At 49.6% G+C, this 21,421-nt stretch overlaps 1 protein-coding gene across 8 annotated transcripts in view; it reads right to left on the bottom strand.

Annotated features, from left to right (window-relative positions):
- NAV2 (neuron navigator 2) overlaps positions 1-8,306 on the bottom strand; it is a 367,465-nt gene extending 359,159 nt beyond the window's left edge. For all 8 annotated transcript variants that reach the window (XM_084772850.1, XM_084772858.1, XM_084772861.1 and 5 more), the window contains exon 1: positions 7,265-8,306. In XM_084772850.1, coding sequence (XP_084628976.1) covers positions 7,265-7,522 — 258 coding nt within the window. In that variant the 5' untranslated portion in view covers positions 7,523-8,306. The remainder of the gene's footprint in view (positions 1-7,264) is intronic.
- Positions 8,307-21,421: the final 13,115 nt, after the last annotated feature.

Below are 21,421 nucleotides of genomic sequence, written 5' to 3'. Positions count from 1 at the left end.
TTTATATGAGTGACTCAGGGCCCCTGTGAAAAACGTCCGGGTCACTTGCCATTGTCTGGGCATACATGGAAATACAAAAGCCTGACCAAGTTTTCTTCTCTTAAATCACATGGCCCGTTATGCCCGAGATGTTCTATGAATACACTGTCCATCCCCTTGAACAGTGTGACCATAAGACAGAGTAGTCATTGAAAACTGGTCCTGTGGATATTGGTTAAATACCACTGGGCAGCTGGCCATCAGGCCTTGGGGCACCCTACTGACCAAACTGGTCACGAGGCTTAACTCCCACTATGGTTGTGGCAGCTATGAGAGAGGCTTCCCCTCTGCTCCTGGAACTATAAGCAGCCACCAGGAAGCCCAGGCACTGGGCCTGTGATGTGCTGAGCTCTGACCTGGGCTGGACCACTGGAGTGGGCAGCTGCATCACACCACCTCAATGGTGGCAGCTAAAAGGGCATACAAAGGAGGCCTTCCAAAAGGCCTTCTGCCAGTTTAGTTTGGAGCAGAACCTTTGGTTGGGTAAGCGTTTTAGGCATGGCGGGCTCATGACTAAAATGTGGAAGTTTCAGTGAACAACTTTAAAAGAAATTTCTTCAGGCGACATTATTCTGAGCTTACTCATGTTCTGAGTCAATGAAGCAAAGCTCGGCTGTGCACTGGCCTTCGATGGCGCGAGCTACCTGTCTGTCCCTGTGGTCATATGTATTTGGGAAGCAGGTAGATGGAACACAAACCCACAGTGAGGCAGACACGAGCCATGCCCTGATGCTGGGTTGTCAGAATAGACAGTACCATATGTTTCTTGCCCGATACAGGTCAGATCCTGTACGTGGCATCCTACCTGTGATATCTCATTGAATCCGTGCAGACCAGTCACCATTTCTGTTTCGTAGATTAAACAAACAAACAAACAAACAAAAACAAAAACAAAAAAAGCCAAAGCATGGTTTATCAATACCAAGTAATTAGCCCAAAGTCTGGATTCGAATCCAGATCTGCCTACCAATGAAGATCCAGTTACTGCACAGAGCTTTATCCAACTGACAATGTGTCTTGGCCTTAGCTTCCTCAAATAAAACACACCAACCAGTTCACATTTGTCCAGTGTCTTGTGTCTCATATTAAAGGATAAAGGCATAAGGGGTGCTGCAGGTGACCTGGCAGCAAGCAGATGATCTGTAAATGACCCTTTCCCAGACTCAAGGCTGAATTAGGAAATGAGAATGTCTGACCTTCAGCCAAAAATCTTGCTGCCTGGTTTGGCTTTGCAGACTGGCTTTGGGAGATTGGCAGGGGTCCGCGTAAAAGGCTCCTCGGTGAGGGTTCAGCCCTCACAATCTTGTAAGTAAAGAAAAACGAACAGTGTTTCAAACCTTGGTCAGGGAGAAGGTGTGAAAAGCAAGACGTAAACCTAGCCACTATCAAAGCTAAAATTTGGGCTGTAACTCCCCTAGCCTCCTCTTTGATGTATGCGTGTGATTACATGTGCTCAGTACTTGAAGCTTTTCCATGTGTACAGAGCCGTGTATGTGTATGTATATAGATGTAGGCGTGTTTATACAGGGATGTATACACACTGAACGATCGCCCAAATAAGCCCCCGATTCTACCTTTAAAGTGTCTCTGGAGACTTAGCCCAGGGGATAGGCAATGCTATGCGAACTGTAAACACTCTTGCCTGCTGGCAGACAAGCACAATATGAGTTCCCCTCCAAGGACTGAGAAAGAGGAGGAAGGGACTAACACAATGGCAGCCAAACACACTAATCAAAGCCGTAATCAACTCTGATGACGGAGCAAGGACTCTAATCAAAACACGGTGGGGCAAAGCTGCAACAGGTTGTAAGATTGGAGCTGTGCTCTTCCCAGGGGCCTTACCCACGCTTTCTTTTTAAATGTCTAAAGTACTCACACAGATTTCAATCACTTCCAATTGTTGTTGTTGTTGTTTAAAGAAATACATTGCAGGCTGAACACTAGCCCCTAAAACCAGGAGACATCAAAGTAGTACGTGAATCATCTCTTCCCCCTGTAACTGCTTCTTTAAAAATAGGCTAACCTCATCCATAGAGAGCCCAAGACTGCTCCTCTACCTGAAGGCTGGCCACAGACTTGCACACTAACACAGAGCGTGTGTCTAAAATGTTGACTTATACATACGTGGTCATAGTTTACGAGAGAGACCAGAACAGATATTATAAGTGGTCCCTCTCGGGGAGGCGCAGGTAGCCCAGGAGCATACAGGGGGAGACAGAAAGATCTGACTGAGGCACAGCAGGTTCTAGTGGAGGTTAAGAATGAACTGTAGGCCTGTAGGGGGCCCCAGGAGGAGGGGGGGAAGGTTGCCAGTGGGGCTGCCTCTAACAGCTATTGGCTTGCAACTTTTTGATGGTGGCGGAAATCACGCACGTGCACATGGCCTGGGGAAGTAAGTGAAGCCTCACTGAGTAAGTGGAACTGCTGGGTAAGGAAACAGGAATGGAGCAGGGTGTGGTGGCGCACGCCTTTTACCCCAGCACTCCTCAGGCAGAGGCAGGTGGATCTCTGAGAATTCAAGGCCAGCCTGGTCTACATAGTGAGGCTAAGACTCCACATCACAAAAAGAAAACAGGAATGTTTTGCCCTACAACTACCACGTCAAAGACACTAAAGCCCAGGATAATAACAGTCATTGCTGTTGCTTCCCAAGGAGAAGTTATGAGCCAGGTCCTTTAGGAGACACCATTTCCTCGGTTTCTCAGCACCAGCCTGCCTGCAGTTACCCTCCAAAAGAAGCCCAGCATGAGCATCCATCCCCTGCCAAAGCCTCTGCTCTTCCCTCTCACCTCAACCTAAAATGGAAAACATCCAACCTAGAGCATGCACAAGGGGGCATCCACTTGGGCCCTGCAGCACGCAAGGCAGCTCAACCTCCTCTCCTTTGTTCTGATTCTCCTCGCTCCTCCCCCACTAGGCACTCCTGTCCACTCCTGGGACCCAGCCCATCTCCTGCCTCCCCTGTAAGCCAACCCTGGTCTTCTCCAGCCCTTGAGATACTAGCCTTCCTCCCCACATCTTGGCTCCTCAGCCAACAGTACCTCTTTAGCTCTCCCAGCGTTGCCCTCTGCTGGATACTCAAGCCATGCCTTCTCACTGGGATAGATCATGCCCACGATCCAGACCACGGAGTCTCATCTGCCTGACACAGCATGAGAGACAGTGATAGAGAGCGGGCGTGACACCGCACCCCCCCCCCCCCCCGCCCCGCACCTGACTGAGCTGGGACCCTTGCTGCTCTGCCTCACTGGACAACACGCAGGTCAGTGGTGACATCTATGGTCTGATGAACTCACTAGCAGCTGCTGTGGCTCTCCCTGTCCGGCATCACAGTTAAGGGGTTGCGGTTCTAATCCTACTAATTTTGCTGCTTTGCAAGGCCACTAAGTCTTGATTTCCTCATGGGTAAAATGGGGTGGGGAGGGGCAGGGTACACTTACCTCATCAGATTGTTAGAAGAATAAAAGGGAGTTACTTTATGCAGAATACCCCAGGCAATTAATTCCTGGCATTCAGGAAGTACAAGGTAAGGGTGCCTGCATGGCCAAATGCACCATATCTATTCTAAGTGTTTCTGTGGAGATCAATGATGCTACAGAAAGAGCCTAACACATGGGCATTCCACAGGTTAGCCTCCCCCCCAATCCTCCGACAGAGCCTGGGGCTGTGCCAGAGGCTTGCAAACACCTGTGAACAGATTGACTCCTTCCTTTTCGCCCTGCCTTTTCTCACTTAAAGAAAACTAAGTTTCCAAAGTGGTTGTACATGCTTGCACTCCCACCAGGATTGAAGGAGTGTTCCCCTTTTCCCACATCTTCGCCAATATGTGCTGTCACCTGAGTTTTTGATCTTAGCCATTCTTATGGGTGTAAGATGGCACTTTCTCAGACAATTGGGAATAGTGTTGCTTCAAGACCCAGCTATTCCACTCCTGAGCATATAAACGAAAGATGCTCCACCACACAACAAGGACATTTGCTCAACTATGTTCATAGCAGCCTTATTCGTAATAGCCAGAATCTGAAAACAACCTAGATGTCCCTCAACTGAAGAATGGATAAAGAAATTGTAGTACATTTCCACAATGGAGTATTACTCAGCTATTAAAAACAAGGAAATCTTGAAATTTGCAGGCAAATGGATGGAACTAGAAATGATCATCCTGAGTGAGGAAAGCTAGACCCAGAAAGGCAAGCATTGAATATACTCACTTATAAGTGGCTATTAGCCCAACATAGATACCCTCTGAGAGTCTTCCCTCAGCGGGGGATCAGGAGAGCCGAAGGGACTCACTGCTGGACTCCAGGTGAGAGTGGTATGGAAGAATGGGGGAATAGAAGGACCCAGAGGGTCCAAGAGCCCCACAAGAAGACCATCAAGGCCGGCAGGTCTGGACCCAGGGTGGCCTGCACAAACTGCTGTACCAACCAAGGACAATGCATGCAGTAAACCTAGGCACCGCTCCCCCGTCCCCCGCCCCCGGATCAAATCTAGCCAATGGACAGCTCATTCCCACAGTTGTGGGGAGAGTGGGGACTGCCTCTGACATGAATCTGGTGTCCCCAATCTGATCACTTCCCCTTGGTGGGGAGGCTTGGTGGCATTCAGAGAAAGGGAAAGCAGGCTATCCAGATGAGACCTGATAGGCTGTGGTCATATGGTGGTGGCGGGGAGCCCTCCTTCCAGCAGAGGTTTAGGGGAGAAGGATTGGGCAAAAGAGGGAGGGGGACAGGAAGATACAAGTGAGATGTAATCTGAATTAATTATTTTAAAAAAGATGAAAAAAAAGAAAGAATACTAAGTTTTTCTTAATACTCACAATGCCTGTGTCCATTGTTACAGATGGAAGCACTGAGGCCCAGGGGAGTAGTTAATGGATGAGGCCACTCAGCTAGCATATGTCAGACACAAGGGCTCACTGATAGCCAGTGCTTTAACACCTGTCTATTAGTCACCACACAACCCAAACAGTCTCCTGCCACAAAAAAAAAAAAAAAAAAAAAAGGGCGGGGGGTTGGGGGGGGGCAACAGCTCCAAGATATCATTTGCCACCAAGTCCATCATTTCCTGAGTCTGTTCTAATGATAAACATTAAGTTTGGGACCAGGAAATTACCAAGTGCCAAGTCAGCCACCATCCTCAAGCCATAATCGAGGGGACTTTCCTGAAAGGTGAATGTGCCCTGTCTGTTCCCATGGGGACACCCTGTTCAAAGAAGGTGAAATCCTTTTTGACAAAGCCCCTTTGGTATCAGGGTGGGGCTGATGGCGCCTGTTACCTAGAGGAGCCCCCGGGGAGACCCACGGGCTGGCAAAGAGAGGTCAGCTGAGAAAGTGGCCAGTTTCCCGAGCCATCTATCCAAACCACCCTCGTGATGCAGAGGACCCACGGAGAGCGACAGAGGTAGAATGTGGGGTGCTGAGGACAGTGGGCCCAGAAGGAAACCAGCACCTCCAGGGAATCGGGCCACATTAGCCTCTCATGGAGAAGCCCAAGAGTAAATTTTTTTTTTAATAGAGAGAGCGGTGATTCACCTTCCCCGAGCCTGCCCACTGCAATCCTTTGCCAAATGTTTGTTAACTGAAGGGTCAAATGGGCAATAGCAGGCAGCAGTCTGGCTGTGAATGAGCCCAGCCTCTGCCTTCCCGTTCATTCCTAGGGTCCTCCTCACCAGGCTCGAGGGCATGTGTCACATTCTCAGTCACCGGTCCAAAATACCACCCACTCCACTCCCACAGATGAAGGAGGCGCCCTGACGCTCACCCTCATTTCAGAGCCCTCTGGACAAGTCCTGTAGCTATAGGAAAAAAAGAACAGAGCACTCAGCCTAGCAGAGCCCGGGGCCCAGGAGCACCGGAGGAAATCTTGCCTTCCTCCCACACACCATCAGTCAGAGCTGTCAGCTTCCAAAAATGTTTAGCAAGTGCAGCATCAAGAGGGACATGCTGATGGGCCGGGTGTGGGAGCTTGTGTGGGGAGGGCCCCCTCTGGCTCCCAGTTCCAACAGTCTGTCTCTGAACAGCTTCTAAGCTCCAGTTCCTCCATCAGAAAGGCTAGGAATGTGTCGAGTGTAATCTCTGATGAGAGAAAGCTACAGAGAAGTAGGTGCCCCAAAGGTCGCCTGGTCTGTTGCCACTTCTCCCATAGCAACCACAGTCTCTCTCTCTCTCTCTCTCTCTCTCTCTCTCTCTCTCTCTCTCTCTCTCTCTCTCTCTCCCTCCCTCTCTCTCTCTCTCTGGCTTCCCTCCTCTCCTCCTGGGACAGTCACATCAGCCAGGTCAGCCTGTCCCTAAAAGTCCCTGCTGACTGGCAGCCAAGAAAATACAGCATGCCCCTGCTCCCTCCTGCCAGAAGAGGGGGATGGCAGCAGGGAAGGCAGGAGTCCAAGAGGAACTGATCGGGCCCCATAAGGATTTCCTTAAAAGAGACTGCAAGGCCAAGGCCCGCCACCCAGCCCAGTAGGGGGATGCCTGCTCTGCTGGGAAAGGTAGAAATTACCATTTCTCTTCCAGCCATTCTCTCACCCACACCATCACCTTCTCACCCACCAGAGCTACCAGCACTGGCGGCATAGACTATCCAGGAAGGAGGGGCTTAGCTCCGGCAGCCATTCTGAGACAGTTAAGCCACCCCTGTGACTACAGCAAGCCTAGTCACCAGGAGCCTCCGGCAGCTAGCAGTCGGCAGCACCTGGCCCTTCTCCCTAAAGATGGGAGTAGGAACTGGCCGTCTTCAAGCTAGGAGGAAGGCAGGATCAGGGCAACCACCTAGTACCCCTTATCCTGGGTCATAGTCGGGCCAGGTAGCATCCAACCCAACGAGGGAACTAGACCATTCCTTCTCGGGGCTACAATCCACGGCACTTATGGAGACACACACCACGGCAACAGATACTGTCTCCTTCGAGCCAAGCGTGCACCATGCAGGCCCTAACATTTCCATGCGCGTTTTGAAAACGCCTCTAACACCTGCTCCAACCTCAAAAAGCTGTAGGCTACCAGCACCCCTTAGCTTCGCAGAGATCCTCAGGAAGGAGAACCTTTAGTACCCTGGCCACACCCACTGACCAGTATATCCTTCCAATCTGCCAGCGTAAGGGGTATGCATCCTCTTCCCAACCACTTTATGGTAGCCCTCCCCATTCCCCCAGGAGGGATCATCCATCACCCCCAGCCCCCAACTGTGTCCCTCCCCCCCCCCCCCCCCCGCACACAGCATTGCTCACCTGGGTATCGAACCCGTTCTCCAGCGAGCCGCTCTTCCGCAACGGGAACCCCTCCCCCGTCGGTTCCTGTAGCCCCTGCGATTTCAGGGGGATTTGGCTAGTGTAGGCCGGCTTGCTCACTTCCACCTTGCTTCCCAATTTAAGGTAGCAGGGCTGAGGACCAGTCCTGGCCGGGGGCACGTGCAGGATGGGTGCGGCGCTGTGCACAGGTTTGGGCAGTCCGGACTTCATTTTGGAGGCTACCAGGATGGCCGGCATCTTCTCCCGGGGCTTCGGCTTTCCCAGCACGTCCCTGGCAGCGGCGGCGGAGGCGACCGCTAAAGGCAGCGCGGGCAGCCGAGCAGGCGCCGGGCCTCGGCCCACGAGGCGCCCACCAACAGTGGAGAAAAAAACAAAAAACAAAATCCCCGGGTCGGGGAAGTGGGGAAATCCTGCAAGTGCGCCTGCAGGGTGGCAGGCTAGTCACTGCCCTCAGCAGGTCCCACCTGCGCGGATGTCGCAGCGGACGGCCTGCTCAGAAGCTCCGGGCTCTCAGGGATGGCTGCCTCTGGCAATTCTTCTCCTGGGAAACTGAGGCGTGGATGCCCATATTAACTTGTCATTGCGTCTCCGAAGTGATAAGGCTTCTTAGGAAAAAACTCAGGCTAAGGGGACGCACACGTCGCGCTCCGGAGGTTGTGGGTGTGAACCGAGGAGCAAAAGAGCAGAGGACGGGGTGACGGAGGGCGCACGGAGCCCAAGACGTCTCAACCGCGAGGCGACTGTCACCATGCAAGCACGCCGCAGTGCCACCCGCGCTTAAGCGGACGCGCAGCGATCTCCGCAGACAGGTCTGTCTGGGCGTGACAGTCGATCACCACTGCTCACAAGCCCCTCCAACACGAAGCACCTGAGCGCCTGCGGCTCTGCCCGTGCTCTGTGCGCTGGAGCGCAGCAAGGCGGTGGCGGCGGGCCGCGGGCACTGGGACGCGCAGCTAGCCGGGCTGGCTGCGCTGCGCTAAGCTGAGCTCCCGGGAAGGTAGCGCGGGCTGCAGAGCTGGACGCAGGGGAGGACCGGCTGCGGCGCGCGCTGACAGCCCGGGACGTTCCCGCGTGCTCATTGGCTTGTGGCGGACCAATCCGCGGTCACGACTCACACTGCAAGGGGGCGTGGCCTCAACTCCCCCGGCCGCCGCTGAAACTCTGGGGCCGCGCTTGGCCGCCAGCACAAAGCGAGCTAGTGGCCGCTCTGCGGCACAGCCCCGGCGCGCGCCTCCCGGCGGGCCGCCACCCCAACATCCCCTGAGCTGCTTTTTGAAAATGCGGTTGGGTTGTAGATTCCCGCTTCCCCCTCTCCCCCCCCCCCCCAACCCCCGGCATGTGTCGAGGGAAGAGGTTTCTCTTTTTCAAATGGTTTGGGTCATCTCAACGGTTTGCAGGTTCCGGCGGCGGCACGCCCCAGCCTCCCTGCACCTCCACCGGGAGGAATTGACAGGGCGGGTCTCCTTGTCCCCTGCCTGAAGGGCACTCGAACCATTTCTCCTTTCCGGGCGGGCGGGCCCAAGGGCTTCCCAACAGCTTCCTCTGCGACATTCAAAGGTTGCACGTTGCACTTAAGTATTTGAAGTATTTATAGGCTGATACAATGGCCGGGGAAGCTTTGCTCCCCACGACAGCTCCTCCTTGCTACCTACCACAGACTACCTAATTAGAGTGGCTTGGTGACCCGGGCAGGCCGAGGCCAAACCTGCCCTAGTTTCATGCAGACCTGCCTGCCTGCCTGCCTGGCTGCTCCTGGGACATGCCAAGCTCACGGGTTCCTCCACTTGGAATCGCTGGAGGATCCCTTCCTCTCTGACGCAGTCTGAGGGTTGAAGGGAAAATAGATGGTCCAGACCAGCTGCCTTGGCGCTGACCTTTGGGACAGTTTGCATTTGAGTTGGGAAGTTTCTCCACCTTCACAGACCATTTAAAACTGCTAAGTATCTTAGTCAAAGTGGAGGTTAGAGTACATCTTCCTGAAACGCTGCGCCCCCCCCCCCAATTACATAGTGTCTGGCAGTGTAGGGGACCAGAAAAGGCAGTGTCTTTGTTATTAATGTACCAGTATGATCCACCATCATCTCCATAAGCCACTTTTCTCTGTGTCTAGAATACAAGCTGTCACTTTACCCCTACCCTACAGCCTGATCGGCAACATCCATACAGTTGATTTTCAATCATCCTAATGCTATTGACTGTATCACTCTTACATTTACCTGGCAAAACTCTAATGTGCCCAGGAATGATGGTGCAAGCCTATAGTTTCTGCTACTATGGAGGCTGAGGCAGGAGGATTCCAATTTGGGGCAATTTAATGAGACTCTGTGTCCAAATAGAAGCAAAACAGGGTTGGAGACAGTGGTAGGGCAGCTTGCTTGGTTTCAGTGCCCAGGACTGCAAACAAGCAACCTCATCCTTGCCTGGCAGATACTTACAGGGAGGTGGTAAGCACATGGCCAAGGAATCCTCATGATGGGACCAATACCATATTAGAGGAGACAGGATGAAAAGAGACGATTGCCTTCTGAACCCACAGAAACAGACCTCCACAAGAATTTGACCATGGCTACAGTCTGATCTCAGACCTCCAGCCTTTAGGCTTAGGAGAAATAGACATTTAAATTTAATTTTTAATTGTTCTGTCTACAGCATTTTGCTATAGTTGTTTGAACTAAGACCCCAAACCAAAGTAAAGATTCAGCTTTAAATCAGCCTCTGGAGCGTTGAGAGGTGAGGTGGTGCTCTCCGCTCTCATATCCTCCACTCATTCTATCTGCAGTGACTTCCTACCCTAGCTAGAGGAAGGTGCACATAGCCTGTTTTAGCTCTTAGTCCTGCCCTCTGAAATTAAATCGCAAGTGGTCCCTGGCACAGTATCCTCTGCCCTTGCCCATCTGGATGACCTCCTATGCTAGTGTCTTGCTTTACTCAATGTATTTATTGTTTCATGCAGACTCTTCTAAAGGAATAAACGTTTGGAAGAGCCATATTTTGACTTTCATAAGATCCTGTCAGAAGCAAGCAGAATGCTATGGACTGAGAAGCCACCCAAGCTGTTACTGAATGAGTAAGTGGTGAGGTTGCTTTTTAGTAGGAATACACCAAATGAAAAGGAATTATGTTATATTCCACCTTGAACTCTGGCTCTCACAGACGCATGAAGAGACATGGAAGGACTGTGCCATGATCAGCTGTTGAGGATTGTGGAACTGGTCCCAAATATTCTCAGAGCTCAGATGCAATGAGCGTCCAAAGTCCAGTCCCCAAAGCAGCACAGACAACCTGTAACTTTGTTTGACACCATCGGTCCCACCCCATCCTACTGAAGGAAAACTCTCAGAGGGTAAGGAGTGGGGAGGGGCAGGCAATCTGTGTTTTAACAAATGCTTACTGAGGGGATTTTGATGCATCCTAAAACTGAGAATTTTAGCCAAATGAAGGGTGCATTCAGTGCACTTCCGAGGCCTCCTAAGCCTTCATATACATAAGAACCACAAATTCCAAACAAACTCCCCCTGGGAGATGGATTCTCCCCCTGGGAGTCAGGAGAGCTACACTGTAAGCTACAAGGTTGAGCCACTGTCAAGGGAGGTGTAAGAGCTCAGGGCCCAGCTGAAGTTAAGTTGCTTTCACAGCACTGCTCTGAAAAGGTTCTCGGAGGGCATCTAACTAGCAGGAAACATCAGCACAGTCTGCTGGGGAAGCATGCCACGGGCACAGAAATGGAAGTGGTGGTGGCCACAATGTTTATTTGCCATTAAAAAAAAAATCCTAGTTAAAATTGCCACCAAACCATTTTGGGGGAACTCTGAGATTGTCAAAAATGTACAAATATAAAAAGGAGTATATTTTTTTAGAATTAGAAGCACGTGAGGGCTAAGGGGATCACTCAATAGGTAAAATGTCCTGCAAGCCCAAGGGCCTAAGTTCCCTCTCATGTTAAAACAAAAGTGTGGGTGTTTTTTTGTTTGTTTGTTTGTTTGTTTTTTGACCTCTGCTTTCCACATGCAAACACACACATCTGCACACACTTGTGCAGTTGCACACTCCAAACCACTCATAGTATTATACCAAATTATCATTTGGTTAAACAAAGGCACACTATTTACTTTAACTGCAGGTTATCTATAGGACTGACATCTGATGAGGTCTTGGATTTCTAGCCTGAAGATGTGCACATGTTCCTGTAAGTGTCTCAATGTCTTTCTCTTCATTGTTTAATACATTTATTTGCTCTTTCCTGCACAGTTTCATCTCCCTTTTTTCTCTTTCATTTTTCATACTTAAACTAAAATCTTTATCACCCCAATTAGACAAGGGAGAAAAACAGTAAATGTGAGGCAAAATGAGATAATTGCAACATTTTTCTATTTAAATCAGATTATGGCCCGTTACAAAAATATTCTGTAAGTATACGCTTCCATGTGAATACTATGTTAATATGGGGGAAAAAAAACCTTTAAATCTAGTTAGCAAGCATTGGTAGCTAAAGTGTCAGTAGTTCAGAGAACAGCAAGCTGCTCTGTAAAGAACACTTCATGATTTTAAAGAACATTTGTCCATTTTTATTACATGCAGTATAGGCAAAGAGGCGAACCAAAACAGACCCTGTTTGAAACCCAGCATTGACAACACTTCTTTCTTTGTCTTCTGACTCTAAACTTTCAAAAACCACCCAAATGTCAGCAATAGGCCAGTTTGAAACTTACCACCAAGCTCTGAGGACCACTGGGGCCCTGGGATGTTCCCTGGGGCCAAGAGCCATCCTCCAATCAGGAACTAGCAACTGTGCCCCTCCCTCTATGATCCTCCACATCAGCCACTGATAGCGAAGTGGGGACCAGGCTTCAGCACTGACCTGCAAGTGACCAGCCCCATCAACCCATCCTTCATGTATTACAGACCCCATCTGCCTGACCTCCCAAGAAGACAGTCCTGCAAAGAGCCAAAAACATCTTAAACTCCAGCCTGTCAGGAGAAAAGTGCAAGAGGATCAGCTGCCCCATGAGGACCCTCAGTTATAGAGGAGAAAGGAAACGACGCCACGCTCGAAAGGGCTACACAAAGCAAGACATTTCACGGGTCTATTTAGAAATTTCTTTAAAAAAAAAAAAAGCAGAGCAGTTTATTTGGGAAAGCGTGCTTGTCCCTAGTTTCCTAGGACATAAAGCATCAGTTTAGCACACATGCCCCAGGGATGGCACAAATGCTCAGTTTCAGTAAGTAGCAGCCGAGTTAAGAGCTCACCCATCTTAGACTGGAGACCCAGACCTTCAGAACCACTGTCTATTTACAGTTAGTACTGTCCTCCGAGCAGAATAACTGACATCTTTGTAGGACCAGCTGTATCTGCTTGCAAAAGATCACTACAGCTGGGCTTGCTAACTCTTGACAGTCTCTCATTTGAGGAGTGGGGTGGGGACGCATAGCTCCTTGTTCTCCACTCGCCAGCTCCTGGGTCCCAGTGCAGCTGTCCTCTCAAGATTCCTAGCAGCTTCATACATCAGCCATAGCCTGGCTTGGTGTCAGAGACCTGGAGGAGAGGGCCTGGTAGCCTTCCAGAGTCACTGGTCCTCCTCTGTCCCCACATCACAGGCATCTTCAGCACCGCCTCAGCCCCAGCCACCAACCCCTCCAACCAGGAGGCTTAGCTATGCCACCACAGTTAGTGTCCATGTTGGAGGTGGTGGGTGTCGGTGACCAGCTAAAGCCCAGGTCCAGCAAAACTACCCTGCTCTCTTGACAGTTCCCACCCCCCACCCAAGGGGCCTGTGGGCCTGCCCAGGGCCCAGGGTGTTCCTCGTGTCTTTCCATTTGTAAGCCTGGACATTAGACTTCTAAGCTTCCAGAACTTCAGCAGGTGCCACCCACCCCTTTATGACATCCAGAATCTGGACACAAGTCCAGAAATGGCTGTAGCTTTCTAGCCATAGGGATCGGGATCCATATCCACAGATGGCCCTCCTGAGATCATGATTATTTTGCCAATTAATTTTATGAACTGAAAAACAAAACAAAACAAAACAAAAACAAGAGTGGGGTAGGGAACGTCATCGGACTTTCCCCTGAGCATCCTGCCATCCTTCCTAAGCAGTCATCTGCAGTTTTGCACGTGGTCTCGGGGCCTTAGGGAGGGGGTAGAATTTGAGCTGGGAAAGACTAAGGGAAGAGGCGCCCATCTGAACAACCATGTAAGGGATGTGGATGCTCTAGTTGGGGTTGCTTTAAGGTCCTGCTCTTGCCTGTATCCGCTCACCCATGTGCCCTAAGTAAGCCTGATAAAACTCACTGGTTCCCCAGGTTGACCTTTGGTGGAGCTGGACCATTTTTACCTTAGGACATCATATAAAGAAGGCGTAGAAGGGTATAGAAATTGTTTAGTCACACACCCTCCCACCCCTGCCACGGAGAATTCTTGTAGTAACCATTCTAGTTGCCCCACAGACTTCTAATCTCATGTATCCTTCCCGCAAGGGGTCTGATTGTAAATCAGTGCACACCAGTTATCTCTGGCTTCTTTTTGAGAGCCACAGACTTGAGATTCCCCTGCCTGCGGATGTTGGCATTGTGTGAACGTGAGCTCACAGGCTCCTGAGGCAATGGAACCCACAGAAAGTCAAACATCTAGCGAGCCATTGGCTGATCAAGTGGCTCAGCCATCAACTCAGAGATCAAACATCTTAACACTATCTATGTCCCAGACTCTGGGTGTTAAGACGGGAATGAGACTAAGTGCTCCTCTCAGTTGCTGAGGATGCCAGGGCTGCTGAACTTCAGCCTGAGGACTGCTTTCTCACAAGTGAAGAGCTGGGAGGGCTGCCTGTCAATCTAGTAGGAGGGGTGGGGGGAAACAGGGACATAGATAAATGACAAAACGACATAGCCAGTGCTCCAGTAGAAGCTGTGCAAAGTAAACCATGGTGAACCAGCAGAAGGAAAGGTCACCTAGTCATGATGCGTTATCCGCCATGCCCATTAGTTTTCTAACATGGACAATAGAGTAATGGACATAATTTTTGTTTCTACGTTAAGAGATCTTGGTCTCTCTGCTGCCTTGCTAGGAAGGTGTTGGTTTGTTTTGCTTGAATCTTGCTTCATTCTACAGAGGATTTTCACAAAGCCCACATTCAATGAAACAGTGGCCAAAAGCAAATAAGAATTAGTGTTGTCACCATAGAAAACACATCTTACTGAAAACGTTGACTATGGCTACTTCTGCCTCCTGTAGGCAGGAGAAGGCTGTATAAAGCAGTCATACCAGTGGGGAGTATAGACCACACATCACTCCCTCCCTGATGGCAGCACTGGTGAACCACAGGAGTCCAGGATGTCACATTTGCCCGGTCCAGGCTGCTCAAGAGCAAGGCTCTGGGTGCATGGCCTTGGTAACTACTGAGTGTCTTGTCAGCTGCAGAGCGGCGCCGAAAGCAGCGGTCAAACTTCTATGATCTGACATTTCATGGGAGGGGCCTTTGGGGACGGAGTAAGCCAGAGCAAAGTGCAGACTCCCGATTAAAGTGTCAAAAAGTGTTACCCAGTATTCTGTCACTGTGACAAATACTTGAGATAAGGCAACTTAAAAGGAAAGGTTTGTTCCAGCTCATGGTTTTGAATGTGTGTGTCAGTGGTGCCTTGGCCCTGCTGCTTTGCAAAGCCTAAACAGGGTTACACAGAACATCATCACATAGAGTGTGGGGGGCCAAGGCTGGTCAGAGTGACCAAAAAGCAAGCAACGACAGAGAAGAGGCTGAGGTGCCGGCCTCCTCAATGACCTGACTCCCTTCCAGTCCTCACAGTCTGGAGAATAAGACTGTAACTCACATCCTTGGTCCTATCCCACAAAATGAAGAAGCCCTGTGCTGAGTTGTCACCCTGAGTGATCAGATTTTTTTTTTTAATTCAACCAAGAGGAACTATAACCCATATATATGTAAATGCCATAAGGAAAACTATTATTTTGTAAGCTAATTTAAAATGAGCGAAAGAGAACTATAAACAAAGATCCATATGTTGAATCTGGGTTTGTTTAGGACCAGAAGGATGAGAAGCGAGGAAAAGAAACAGACCCAAGAACAGCCTGGTTCTGATGGGAACAGGAATTGAGAATCAGGATGCCTCGGAGATGAAGCTGGGCTTGTCCTCCATCTTCCTGGTCTCCACTCCCCGAGTTACAGAATCCTGGAGCCAAGTTTCCAGTTTGACTTAAGGCCACATGAACACCCAGCACTTTGAAGTCAGGGTCTCCACTCTCAGGAAGCAAAGGTGAAAACAAAAGAGTCTCATTGGTCCACATCTAGGTTGGTCCCGCCTACAAACCTTTTGTTGCTTTTGAAGTTTTAATTTCCCACCTACTTCCATGCAGCCACTTTTACAGATAATCAGTTGAGAGGCCTTGCTAATTCAGTTTCAAACTGCTCTTTATAGTGTTGTTTGTTTGTTTTGTTGTTGTTTTTTCTTTTACTGTTTTATTAACATGGGATCTCATGTAGCCCAGGTTGGCTTTGAACTCGCCATGTAGTTGAGGATGATCTTGAACTTCTGATCTTCCCGCCTCCACCTCCAAGGTATGGGATAACAGGAATGCATCATCACAACCAACTTTCATGCAATACTGGGATCATAACCAGGGCTTCATGCATGCTAGGCAAGCGTTCCACCAACTGAGCTACACCCCTAACCTTCAAACTGGTCTTTTGACAAATCGTTCCTTCTTTTGTAATACCCATTCTTCCCACACACCAGTCTCCACAACCAGGGTGTCCCCATCAGTGATGCTGATGTTAGCAAGAACCTGCTCTTAACTCTATGCCAGGGCCCAAGGTCGGCACTGTACATGTATTATCTCTGATTCTCCCAGCATCCCCATGAGATGAATGATTATTTTATTTACAGAAGGGGAAATGGGCCCAGAGAGGGTCTAGCATTTCCCCTAAGCTACCGCAGCTAGCTAAGTCAGTTGAAATCAGCCCAAGAGTTTAGACTCTGAACACCAGGCAGTGCACTGTCTACCATGGTCTAGCCACAGTAAAAGCAAGACCAAAACTCCCTCCTCCTAGAGTGTGTTCCCGTGGCACTCTCTTACATGGAATGATTCCCATGGCACCCTGCAGTTGAAAAATCAGACTAGAAGTCCGAGTAACTGCCCAGGGCAGTAAAGGGCAGAGGCTGTGTAATATTTTTTGCTTGCATGTGTGCCTGACGCTCATGGAAGCCAGAAGAGGTTGTCTGATTCCATGAAATTTATGAGCCGCTAGGTAGATGCTGAGAATATGAACTTGAGATCTCTGGAAGAGTAGATGGGGCTCTGAACTGCTGAGCTGTCTCTCCAGACCAACAGCAGAGGTCTTAAAGGGAAGGCAAGGAATGGGCACCAGTCCATGGGACCCTCTGAGAGATGCTAAGTCTCTGAGACAGAGAGTCTTACTGATGTTCAATGGGGAGGAGGGGTGGGGGGGGAGTGTTGACGACAGCTTGGACTGGGTTCTTGAAACATGATGCCTCACAGTCACTGGGAGACTGTTAAAGGAATAGGCCCTGTGTCCTTCCAGCATACCTAGAATTCTGACTCTGGGTATCTACATTTGAAGCAAGCCCTCAAGTGGCTTGGGAAGAGCTGGCCCTTGCTCTCAATGTGAAGTCTTGAACATTCATTTTAGTCTTCCTGGGAGCAAAAAGAAAAGAAAACAACAACAACAAAAACCTGCCAGGTACCACTGTGCACCAAGGAAGACAGCCGTTCTGTAGCGTGGCCCAGGCAGGGGGCACGATGATAAGGTCTTCCTGGTGTAGACAAACTGGAAAGTGCTGCTGTAAATGTGGCTGATAAGTCAGGGATGAAGCTCAAGGGTTGAGTGCTTGCTAGCATGCACAAGGTCCTGAGTTCAATTCCCAGTACCGCCAAAGGCAAAACAACAAAGCGGAGACTGTAATAGGGGTGGGACACAAGTGTGAACAAAGCATATTGTGTGCTTGTGATGGTTTGTGTCGATTGTCAACTTAGTGGGCTCTAGAATCATCTTGGAGATAAGCAATAAATCTCTGGGCAAGTTTGTGAAGGATTTTCTACACTAGATTAGTTAAAGTGGAAAGACCAACCCACCCTGAATGTGGGCTGCACCATCATGAATGAAAATGTCACCGTGAAATCCATCATTTTGTGCAATTAATATATGCTATTAAAAAAGAGAGAGATGCTACAAAGGCTTTATTCTCGAGGCATTTTTTTTTTCAATGGGGCTGGTGGTATTGAAGCAATAGCTGGATAATTTTAATTAGTGTTAAAAGCCAATCTGGAAAGCCCCCAGGGTTTCTTCTACTTCCTGATGAGATGTGATTCTAGAGAGAAGACACTCAGCCAGCTGCAGCCCATGCAACCAAGGGCAGACACTATGGCGCTGTGCAGCTTGCAGTTGCTAGGTCTTCAGTGCTCACATGGTCCCCGTCCCTCCACATCCTTGACCACACTTCCTGACTGGTCACTGCTGCCCTCCTGGAAGCCTGTGTGCCTACCCTTTGGCTGTACCCCAGGCAGGAGCTTGGCCAACATTGCATCCCGTGGTCAGGAGGGGCTCCTGGCCAATGTGTGCCCTCCAGGGATCAGGGTGGGAGTCCAGGCAACAGGGCCTGCTGGTGTAAAATAAAATTTAAAACTCTCTGCTCTGGAGCTTTGAAGTGCACTTTGTGATTCCGGTTCCCTCCTTTATTTAAAAATCCTAAAGTCTTCCTCTTGTTATTGTGTTCTATTAGCTAACTTAATATGTAAAATGGTTTTCAAAAGGACTTAGGTATGCCTAAATTGCCTGATTGTGTATGTGGGGAAATGATGTTTATAAAGAGAAGGGAAAGGAAGGGAGGACTCATACCCAACCATTATAAAGGGGTTACTTCTGAGGTGTGAGTTAAGGATTTGTTATTTATTATTCATATCCTTCTTCCAAAGACTCTGAGTTATGGAGTGACTTTTAAGTACTCCCCAATGGGATTATCTATGTTTTTGAAATATATTTGTTCAAACTTTCATTTATCCAAGGAACACTCAGCTAGTACTATCCTAAACCAATCGTTGTGCCCATGTTGGCCTTGGTGGTGCACACACAGCTGGCTTTGAGTCATCTCTGCCTTCTGCCTTCTCAGGGAGCCACTTTCCCAACTCAAACCAACAAAACACTGTGGCAGTTGTCCACATAACAAGGTCACTGATAAGGTCCCTGTAAGACAGAGACTTATTCTAGAGGCCTTACCCAAAAGTGCCTCTGGGAACAATTTTCCTTCTTCTTTCTTCCTCCTTCCCTTATCCTCTTCCTCCTCCTCCTTCTTCTCTTCCTCCTCTCCCCCTTCTTCCTCCTTCTTATCAGTGTGTGTGTGTGTGTGTGTGTGTGTGTGTGTGTGTTTCGAGACAGAGTCTCTCTGTGTTAGCCTTGGCTGTCCTGGACTCGCTTTGTAGACCAGGCTGGCCTCGAACTCACAGCGATCCGCCTGCCTCTGCCTCCTGAGTGCTGGGATTAAAGGTGTGTGCCACCACACCCGGCATCTCCTCATTATTCTTGAAACAAAGTCCCACTATGTATTTCATACTGTCCTCAAACTCCCAGCCTTCCTACCTCAGTTTTCCCAGTTGGTACATACAGTCACCATCAAGCCTGGACCCTAACAGAATCGCTCTCTTTGAAGTTCCAGGGCTACCCTTGAGCAGAGAGGCAGTAGAAATAATTCTAGTCTCTCTAGAAATAACTGCCTGTGGTACAAGGATGCTGGCCATGGGAGAAAGATAGCACAGCAAGGATGGTGAGCCCAGGATGCCGGAGACAGCGGCTTGTTCCGAAAGGAATCATTACCGTTGCCCTTGGCCAAGCTCCAGGCTGGTCTGAAACTTGTCAACAAAACAGAGACACCCATGAGGATCCTTGCACTCCAAGATCGGCTCAAGCTGTGTGAAGACTCAAGATCATAAACAGCTGCGCTGATTTCCGCTCCCTTCCCAAATGTAAGACAAATAAAATCTTGGAGCTTGATGGAGGGAAAAGAACAAATATACAAGGATTGTCTTTTATATTTTTGGCTTAGAAAGACACTGCTTTACAAACCAGGGTGAGCAGGACAGTATTAAACTGCACCCCGCCCCCAATGGTCCTGCAGTAGTTTTGCAGTTCCATGTGGCACAAGAATGTTAGAGGCTCACAGATAGACTGGTCAAGTTTTCTCCCCAGGCAGTTTGGAAGTCAGCCTCCCTGAGGCTGTGCTGAGGATGAGCAAGCACTGCCAGTCTGCCTCTACAGACCATCTTTGCAAGCCCTCACAATTCTTGTCTGTCAGATTTTATCCTCAGTGACAAAAGAAGGCATTGGAGAGGCAGCATCCAGCTTGCAAGGCTGCGGGCCAGTGAGGTACTTCCTGATGAGCTATCGAAGAGGCTCAAAGTTTCCCTGTCCTTGGCTCTTTCAACTCTTGCCTTACCTTGGGTCCTTTGTCCTCGGCTTTTGGTCCTGTCTGATTCTTTTCCCGCTGCAGGAACCAGGCAGAGCCCCCCCCCCCCGCCCCCTTACAACTGCTCTTTCCTTACGAATGAGGAGAGGAGACACAAAGGTTGACGTCAGGCAGGGCTCCGAGAGAACCCCGACTTCACCTCTCACTGCTTCATCAGGCTCACCTCACTTCTGCGATTCTCATCAATAAATCAGGGACGAGTGACATTGCTTCATGGAGTTGTCCCCAGATTTTGAGATAAGGAGATGACAGCCAGGGATGGGTCTAGAGACTTATGGAGTCATCAATTTAAATAACAATCTAGTGCCAGCAGATATAGGCAGCATGCTGGTCAGTGCAATAAAATAAGCCTTTTATTTGTCCTAGATTCGTTTATTTTGTGTGTGTGAATGTTTTGCTTGCACGTAAGCAGGCAAATGTACCGTGCGCATGCCTAGTGCCTAAGGAAGTCAGGAGAAGGCATCAGATGGCCCCGGAACTGGAGTTAAGGATGGCTGTGAGGTCCTCCACAAGAGCAGCAAATAAGCCTGCTAAGCCGTCGCTTCCAGCTCCACGGAGTTCTTTTCCCAGGGAAACAGACAGAAGTTGTGTAAACACATTAGTGACTGTGTGACCACTAATCGAGGGAAATGCTGTTTTAGCAGATGGAGACCTTAGAACCCCTCAGAGTGTGGGAGCAGCTGCGGCCTCTCTGCAGAAATGACACATAGGGTAAGGTCTGAAAGGCAGGAGACAGGCAGAAAGGGGCCTTTCTTTTCTGCCTGCCGGTATGATGAGGGTGGGTAGGAGGTTTGCCCAGGCAAGGGAAGAGAGGTGGTCCCCAGCCCTACAGTTGTGTCTCTCTTACCTATGAGGTTGGGGACAGTTGGGGACAATGCCATTTAGGGGAGTGAAAGGAGTCCCACAGCTGCACACAGATGTTCAACTGGGAGAGTGACCTCTGCCTAGGAATCTGTGCTGCTTAGTTCTTCCTGTCACCTTGACCCAACCTACAGTCGTTGGGGAGGGGCAATTGAAGAGTCCCTTGAGCTCAGATTGGCCTCTGGGGCATGGCATTGATAGTTAATTGTTGTTGTAGGACCCAGCCCTCTGCAGGCAGTACTGCCTGCCTGGACTAAATCAAAAGCAAGCAGAAGGAGCCAGGAAGGCAGCTTTTGATTCAGGTGCCTGCTTTGAGCGCCTGCCCTGGTGTCTCTCAGTAATGGGCTGTGAGTTAACCTGGGAGTGTAGGGAGGAAATAGGCCCTTTCCTCCCCGAGCTGCTTTTGGGTAGGGTGTTTGATCACAGCAACAGAAAGCACTCGAGGTTGGGGTATGACCACCTCGAGCTTGAGCCTCTGCTACTCACTATGTCCTCAGTGAGATGCGCTTCCTGGGGTGTGCACAAAGGAAGCTTTTACACCGTGAGTTTCATTATACCAAGTCACACAGTGTCACCCTGGACAAGTTACTAAGCCTCTCTGGGCCCGGGGTTTCTCATCTGTAGAATGAGGTTGATAACAGGCACCCCGCTCTGAGAGCTGCAAGAAGAATTAAGCAAATTGTGTTTTCAGCCCTGCCATTGTCACAATCATCATATTCCGGGGACAGCATCTTCAAGCCCTAGCTCTTTCTCTGCCTTACCCAGCCAAGGCACATTCTGAATGTATGGAAA

The sequence above is a fragment of the Acomys minous genome (genome assembly GCF_964271855.1).
Source record: "Acomys minous genome assembly, chromosome: 2".
In the NCBI taxonomy this organism is placed as follows: Eukaryota; Metazoa; Chordata; class Mammalia; order Rodentia; family Muridae; genus Acomys; species Acomys minous.
Note: the sequence above shows the minus strand (reverse complement) of the source record. Positions and strands in the feature narration are given on the sequence as shown.